General features: G+C 40.3%; 1 protein-coding gene across 1 annotated transcript in view; it reads right to left on the reverse strand.

Annotated features, from left to right (window-relative positions):
* Positions 1–414: 414 nt before the first annotated feature.
* The window catches only part of RALBP1 (ralA binding protein 1), a 16465-nt gene continuing 8393 nt past the window's right edge, over positions 415–8486 (reverse strand). The window contains exons 2-9 of the mRNA XM_010292090.1: positions 8356–8486; positions 6234–6583; positions 4610–4771; positions 4010–4141; positions 2624–2731; positions 1743–1864; positions 1195–1318; positions 415–976 (exon numbers count right to left, since the gene is read on the reverse strand). The exon at positions 8356–8486 is cut by the window's right edge and continues 343 nt beyond it. Of these exons, the coding sequence (XP_010290392.1) occupies positions 713–976; positions 1195–1318; positions 1743–1864; positions 2624–2731; positions 4010–4141; positions 4610–4771; positions 6234–6583; positions 8356–8486 (1393 nt within the window). The 3' untranslated portion in view covers positions 415–712. The remainder of the gene's footprint in view (positions 977–1194; positions 1319–1742; positions 1865–2623; positions 2732–4009; positions 4142–4609; positions 4772–6233; positions 6584–8355) is intronic.

An 8486-nucleotide genomic window follows, 5' to 3' on the forward strand; every position in this document is an offset into this window, starting at 1 on the left:
TTCAACAGGAGTGATGACAGTTGTGTATAAATGAGCAAACAGGTTACCTACATCGCTTAAAGATGCTAACAACAGCTCTTGATGAGCATTTCCATCATACAGGGACATAAATAACATATCTCAAGTTTTTACATTTATTCAGTACATCTCAGAACAAAAATGAAGCTTAAGGGCATGTTAGGTAAACACGATACCCCACAGTCTGCCAACTTTTCAGCCAACCCAGAATAAATTTAAAGCTCCCTTGTATATAATCTGCATCAGAAAGGTATCAAAGGCACAAGCAAGAAGTGACTAGGTTAAGAAGCAGAAATAATGGTGAATGAGAATGAATAGATTCACAAGGCAAATAATTAGTAAGTGTGGATGGTTTTTGTTTATTTACTGAAAATGAGATATTCCAATTCTGCTCCAATGAATGTAAATAATGATTTTGGTTTAAAAGAAAACTGTTACTGAATTATTTTAGATCACCTGAAGGAAACCAGTCTTGAAATAAGCTGATACTAACTGGAAAACTCTTCTGGCCTCTCCAACCTCACCTGAATCTGATGAGTAGAAGCCACAAGTATTAGAGACAAAAGTCTCTAGGGCTTAAAAGAAGAGCTCCTTTACAGAATGTACACAGCCAGCAATAATTTGTGCAGTTTGACTCAAATTACAGTAATTTGCACAGTTCGGGTGACTTTTTATGCATATCCAAGAAGCCTGATCAAATTGGAGTCTCTTTCCTGTCTTTATTTGGCGATGGCTTGACTTGCTGCTCCTTGCTTGCTTTTGGCTGCTCTTTGGCTGCTTTTGTCTCTGGGACACTGTCTCTTTGCTGCTGAGAAACACCCCCACGTTTTTCTGGCTCCTCTTCTTCCTGCACCTGCTGCTCCGATTTAGCCCGCTGCAGCAGTCGAAGCTGTACTCGCAGTTCTATGATGGCCTCTCGCTCCTCGTGAATCGCTTGGTTCAGGTGATTGTTCTTTATCTTTTAAGGAAGGAAAACAAATATCAGGGCTCCTTCTGACAAAGAATTGCTGTAGCCAGGGAGGCCGTTCAGCATTGCACAACGAAGCTTTGCTGTTAACCCAGACAGCAACAAAAGGGATGCAAAACGACCAGTCTGCACACGTGCAAACGTCTCTGCACAGATTAAGCCAAGCGACCACTAAGGAGAAGAGTGCCAGTCTAAGACTCAAATCTTACCTCCAGTTCCTCATTCTGCCTCTGCAAATCTTCCAGGATGACCTGCAGTTCCTCCTCATCTTCGCTCTCACTTTCACTCTCAGAAGAGTATTCCTCGGTTTCACTTCGGCCATGCTGCTGGCGACTGAAAGACCAAGGACAAACATGGATTCAGACACTTCGTCGAGTCTGCCAAAACTATAGTGGCACCAAGAGAGTTAATTTGCGTCCACTGACTAATCTGCAGTGGTTTTAAAACCAAAATCATAACTTCCTTTGAAAGCTTAATTTAATAAACCAGTGATTTCCTAGGGGGATTTATTTGTGCACAGGGCCTAGTTTACTTTAGATCATCATTCCATTGTTATATTAATAGCAACTTTGGATCTTTTGGGATATATTCTGAGATTTCAGTAAAAAGGCGTCTCTCAAATGAACATGATGTTCATAGGGTGAGCTTGTAAGCGTAGTTTAGAGTACTGTTTCAGAAGAGCATATATGCTCTATATGTACTTTTAATCAGAGTGCTCGCCTGGCTAGGGATCTGATGGAAGCAGTCTCTCTTTTACCTTTGTATTTCAGCTATTTCTGCTCGAAGGCGATCTATTTCTTCCTTCTCCGAGGCAATCTGTCTCCGCAGAAACTGCTCCATGGCCAGCAGTTCTTCCTGTTCTGTTAAAATCTCGTTCTCCTGGAATGATCAGTTAATTCACTGAAAGCCTTGACTTTATGTTCTACAGAAACATAGGCTAAGTGTGCCCTGGGAACTGAGGAGATGATGCTGTTCTCTCAAATACTTTCAGTAGAAGTGGTTAGCATGTCTGCTTTGAACTCGTGATTCATCAAGACCTCAAAGCAAATGTAAGTTCAAAGCCAACAATGTGTGTTCTGAATCCTCCTCATGATTGCTGTGCTGAATAGTTGTGGAGACGACGCACCAAATTCTGGCATGTTTGGCTGCCTATTTCCTTAAATCACAGGGGAAAGCTCTGGCTAATCAGTAAAATAACTTGAAAAGCTGAATTCTAAAACATATATTTCAAGAGGAATATAAGGAGGAAAGTGCAGTGGAGAGAAGATCAAAGCGACTGGGGGAAGCAAAGGAAGGTAAAAAAGCCAAAACAGTCGCCTCACTTCCTTTGATCAGCAGGAGTGTAGTTAACGGTATTAAAACTAGTCAGATTTGGAAGAGCTTTCTAAGTACATTAACAACAAAGGCTACTTTTTGTCGCAGGGAGTCTACTCAGCTTTGGGTTCACTCCTGCAGGCAGCATTCCTTCCCTACTTTATCTACCACTAGCGCAAAGCCTGGTATTTTAATGGACAGAGAGACCCCTCTAAGCCTTCAATTTCTCACTGCATTAGAAGGAACAAAAGTGTGCTGAATATTTCTGAAAGATATGGAACAAGAAAATACCAGCAGACAAACAGGTGAGTGCCTGCCATCTACCTGTGCAAGCAGAATATTTATAACTTCTTCGTTCTCATTCATTTCTTCTTTGGAGACATCCTCCTTGGAAAGGCTAGCAATTTCTTGTGCAATCTTTGTTTCACACTCCTGCCAGAGAAAGACAACCTTTAAAAGGACAGCTTCCCCCAGTCACTCTATTTACTGTAAAAGAGATTTTTTTCAGATGTATTATTTTCCAAATTTAGAATCACCATCTCAGTTGTCTTGAAAGTTTTCAGCAAGGTTTGTCCCTTCTCTGGGACATATCACAGTTTAAAAAAAAGATGCTGTTGAATTTTGTTGCCCTTGAGTCTTCCAGTAATCCCTCTTGGTACTCCAGAACACACAGTTTTAAGCATTTAATGACTACATGCTCTCTCAAACAGAAGGTTTTTAATCATACTTTTTTTTCTTTTTTGTAAACAGCTGGAGTGTGAAGATCTCGCTGTCCCTAGGGAGAGCCAGCTAACCAGAAAATGCAAATGTTCCTCAGCCATGTAAAGCTAAGAAGAAAACACCCACAGTAAAAAAATTGCAAAGTGGTTTGATCTAACTGCGTGCCTTTGCATTGCCACAAATTAGGGAATGCTCAGATATTTTGTTCCAATTGTATGAGTAGTAAGAATACAGATACTTGTTCCACCCAGAGAACACCATCCTGGGTGCAAGCGTTACAGACTAAACTTATACTTCCAAAAAGTAGTGGTCAAATGGTCGTTTTCCTACTGAACCCACAGAAGCCTTCAAAGCACTGTTAAATGCAGGCATACACACCTGCCCCTCCCCGTCCATCTGTGTCTCTCTGTCTATCTTGGAAATACATGGAAAAGCAAAACTCAAACCAGCTCTAGCAACATATTAATTGCCCAGTTTTACATAAAAATGCATTTCTATTCTTATACTTTCAGAGCTCTGTAACCGTAATATTTTCTGTAATATCAGAAATTATGCAAAGTTGATTGTAGAAAGTATCTCTTATATTTCTCTTCAGGGTTTTCAAGCTAAAACTCACAGACCCGAATGAAAACTTGAATGCACGGACAGGAACTCATAATGAAATTCCTCAGTGGCATCCCTCCTTTCTAAACCCAAGTTAGAACCCAGGGAATACTGCCTCTCTACACCTGTCACAATCTATGAACGCTGAACGTCCTTTCTAGCAAAGAGCAGCCCCCAAGCCACGGTTGTAAAGCCCTCTCACATTTATGGTATTTTCAACTGTAAGATTAAACAATAAGGCTGAACAATGCTCCCCAAGAAATGGGGGTAAACAGTGAGTAACCAATAGTCATGAAACTTCAGGGAGTATCGTCATAGTTGAAAATACCACACGTAAGTTTTGTCCATGACTTAGATGTTTGGCCAAGAAATAGAAAAGTTACCTACCTGTCTCTTAGCTTCTCTTAGTTTCCTTTTAAGAGCTGTTAAAATTCTTTGCACCTCCCAGAGTCTCTCTTCTTTGGATAAGTCTTTTATCCCTGCCTGCAAGTCTCTGTGTAAACAGTTCAGTAGGAACTCCTAGAAATATTGCCAAATAAATTAGTGTCTTTCACATACCATAGCAGGGCAGACTGAGAAGAAAAACCTTTTTGGCTTTGTGGCAACAGGCCTGGAGTTCTGGTTTTCAAAGCTTGACTTGTTGACCAATAACAAGTGTTAATATGCACCCAGCACACAGTCTAGAACTAGCTGAAGAGCAATACTGACAAAACCACACTCTTCTCCTAACCTTCCTCCCACCATCCAAGTACTAAACTACTTAGCAAAGCAATCCACAAAAGACACAGCTGTGGGCAGCACAGGCCTGTAGCAACTTCCCACACGTGAAATGGGCACAAATATCTCCCATCTCCTTGCAGTGCTTTTCACTGACAGCGCCAACTGTGATAGAATTAAAGAGTATGTTACAAGCTCGTGAGAATTTACTACTGAATGTAGAAAAGCCAGGGCAAAGGTAAACAGAAAAACACTAAAGTAATTGCCAACCTGTCGCCTGATTTCTTCTTTGATGCTTTCTTGTGTTTCTGGAAGCGCTGGCATTGTTGCCATATTCGACCAGCGAAGAGGTTTTGTCACCTGCTTTAGGGTCACATTCCCAAAGAACTCTTGAACGTGTGTAAAAAATACATAGAGGACACGGTTGCTGATCTGCAAAGAAAGGACAGACAAAATGTTGGTGAAGCTAATTCGTTCACATCATCTTCATCTGTGAAGCACATAATCTTTCTCTAGACACAGAACAGCCTTTAGTATGCCTTTCCAGGAGTCACAGTTGTGTTTGTTAGTTTCTCCAAATAGATTAAAATCTGGATTAAAAACGATACTTTAAATGACCCAGTGCTGGCCTCAAGGAATCACTTCACTGTCTCTCTTATCTGTGTATCTGGGGCATTTTCATGCTGAACTCAGAATCTTCACACACCTTAGCCTACCACAAGTATTTCCATCACTGGTAGATACAGAAATGTATTAAATCTTTCTTTTTACTCATGTAAGGGTAGTCAGGGATAGCAATAGGTAAGAGGCAACACCAGCCATACTGCGCTACAGCTGGTTGCTGGCTACCTTCTCTCTCTACCCCCAAACTCTAATTCTACAGCTTCTCTCTCGGATGTTTTAATATAACGGAAAAAGCAGTCTGGAAGGAGCTGCTACTGTATTATTTCTTGTTTCAACATGAGACAGCAGCAAATACTTATTTTGATACTATACCTTCCACTAAAATTCAAAAATTTATCCTGAAAGAAAGATTAGAGTTCTGTCACTACCTGCATTTTAATTGCTAAAATCTACTTAACAACAAAACAGGATTGGGCTTGCATTGTTCTGCATTAATTGTTACTTCTTTTATTGGCTAGAAAGTGTCTGGCACAGCAAAAATATCCAAGAATGATACCCAGCCCTTTTGCTACTGGGCCTGCACCTAGACTCTTAATTATAAAGGCCAAGCTTTTCTCAAGTCTAGGTTTTCTTCTAGAAGACCCACACTCAATAATGCCATGTTTCCATTATGCACAGGGCTCTTTCTGAGCTGAATTTAAATTAAATATTTCCAAGATGCTTATTAAGGAATTAATCAATCCAGAAACCACAAAAATCTTACTGGAAAACCAAGTCAGTTGTTTTTCCCCCAGCCATTTGACTGCAGACACCAAAGCCATTATACCAAAGTCATTACTGCAGCAGGATGATCTATTTGCAGGACAGAGTTCATTGGCTTGATATTAAAATGAAGCAACAATATAGTCTTCACTAAATTATCACTGAATCAAAAGCCCACGGAAATTGTGTATCTGCATGAATTATTGGACAAATTTAACATCAAATTAATTCTGTTCCCAGTGGAATTAAACCCCTGACAGCAGTCTTTGTAATACTCTCATAATAACCCCAATATGAGACCCATCGTATGCAAGGTCACATTCAGAAAGTCTTTTGTTCCCCCCCTCCCCGCTTCCCAGCATTTTAAGTTCCCAAGGTATAAGGAGAAGCTGTAATTTAGCTTAACTGTATCAGACAATAGCAGATTCCCACCTGCAAGAGAATTCCTACAAAGAAGTCTGTCTTAGGCTGAAGTTCTGCTCTAACACTTGCCGTGTGGTGCACGTACCTGGACAGTAGGGCTGAGCACTATAGAAATATTCTGGATGTTCATTTTTGTTTCCAGTTCCTTTGCAATAACATGGTCCATATGCACAATCAGCCAAGAAATTAGGAGATGGTTACACTCTGGCAACTCTTTCAGCAACCTCTGGCACTCCTGAACTTTCTCGACTTCTGTGCTCTTTCCACAAGCATCTTCAAAGCGGGGCATTAGCTCTTTGGTAAGCAAATTTTCAGGCAGTTCTCGTAGGTACTGTTTCAGCAAGCTGGCTACTGTGTTGGGCTCGTATTCTTCCAGGTTGGGAGATTCTTCTCGATCATAGGCTGCTTTTAGCTCATCAACTTTTGATTTTATTCCTTAAAATATTTAGATCAAGAATTAAGAGAAATCTTCAACTGTAAATGTTTAATAGTTAAACTTTTTTTTTAGATGCATTTATTTCACCTCTCCTTACAATTTAAGCTAATTGAGGAATACCTTTTAAAGCTTATCCACGTGTAACAAAGCTAGAAATAAAAAAATCATGACTCAAAATTAGGTGATCACTGTTTCTAAAAGCACTGACTACTGCTAGGAAGCAAAAACACAGCACTGCCGAAGTTCTGAATCGGAACTGGCGCCAGCACTCCCTTGCACCAAAGAACACAAAATAAGGTGAGGAAGGGGAGGGAAACACAAGATTGGTTGTGTGTTTGCGTTCAGCATCTTTCAGGCTGTTCAATTATACAGCCCTAAGCCAAGTAGCAAATACATTATTGACTCAAACACTGTGCAACAAGTTGTACCTATAACAGCTTTCCTCTGTCAAAACAAACCCCACACTTTTTAGTTTCCAGATTTCCAGCTGGCCCTCCTCAGTGGAAGAATCTCACACGGGATTCCTGATTTGAGGCGCTGCATGAGTAAAAGTGGGTTCATACAGTTATCCAGCCCAGACAAGATTCTCTGTAAGGTGTTTTTGTAACTCAGTGACATCCCAATCTTCCCGAACTCAGGGAAATTTCATTCTTAAAGCTCAAACACCCACTTCAGTTACACGACTTAATGTGCTGCCATGGCTTGGCACGATAAGCAACACTGGGTGCACTCTTATATGCTCAGTTTCATGTCCAAGTAAGCTAGTCGTCACAACAACTGGTAGGCTGTTAAGCCACTGCAATCCCCTCTCTGAGCTCCCAACTTAAACAATCTTGCACACACGAGAGGGTGCTGTTGCACTGGAGAACACCTAGAAAGTAAAAACATCAAAAATGCTTTATGGGAAACACACCTTATTCCACGAAAATTCCCAACACATCGTGTCTTGAAAAAAACACAACCAGAATGTTCCAGTAGGCAAGACGAAGAAACTGCTTAAACTGCTGCGGTATTTATGCATGCCTACCAAATACCATGCAGACTGACAGCATGAAGACAAGACAGCTTAATGAAGCCTTTAAAATCATTTGATCACTGTTTTACAGTGCTAGGCAATTTGTTTCACATGTTTTTCCTCAAATTCCTTTTCTCACTTGTTCTTGCTCCCTTAAGCATACCCACAGAAGTACTTACACAAGTTATACTGCAGATGCCGTTCACAAAGTGTTTTGTTTAACGTGACTAAAACTGATGTTGCATTTCTGTAAGCTGGCGTTACACAACTACTGTGGTCAATTAGCCAGCTCTTGCTAAGCTTAAATAGTGAAACGTATTTTCCGCTTATTAGCGTACTTGCTCAAAAAAAAGTTTTTAAGAAAAAAAACATACAGTAGAAGTAACTGGAAAAAGCAATTTAGTGGGAAGCTTAAGTAATACCATGCTTATTTTTCATCTTGCTTTTGCAATCATCTAGCATTGTATTTCTAATGCAGAAGTAAAAAAATACAAGCTGGCCATGCTTTTTATTCACAGTTACCATCTTATCACAAAAGGCCAAAATAAGTGTATTTTTACTGCCATTAAGCAGTACCACCTTATTAGCAACTTTTCTGGTACTTCAGACTTAACAGGATTGTTCAACTTTAGCTACCCAATTATCTTTAAGATTAATGTAGCTATAAACAGAGTCTCTAGGTGTTGAAAATGGTAAACAGTAAGAACATTGCAAGTAAAGACCTTAAGAACCTGCATGTCAGTGTGCCCAGAGTACCTGAAACTCTGTAGATGCCTTCGCATTTCATGCCATACTTCTCTACGTAATCTATACATTCACGGAAAACTGCTGGCAGGCGGATGCCATCATACATCATGGTCCTGTCTACCGCATCAGACAAAGGAATG

This window comes from Phaethon lepturus, unplaced genomic scaffold (genome assembly GCF_000687285.1).
Source record: "Phaethon lepturus isolate BGI_N335 unplaced genomic scaffold, ASM68728v1 scaffold568, whole genome shotgun sequence".
Lineage (NCBI taxonomy): Eukaryota > Metazoa > Chordata > Aves > Phaethontiformes > Phaethontidae > Phaethon > Phaethon lepturus.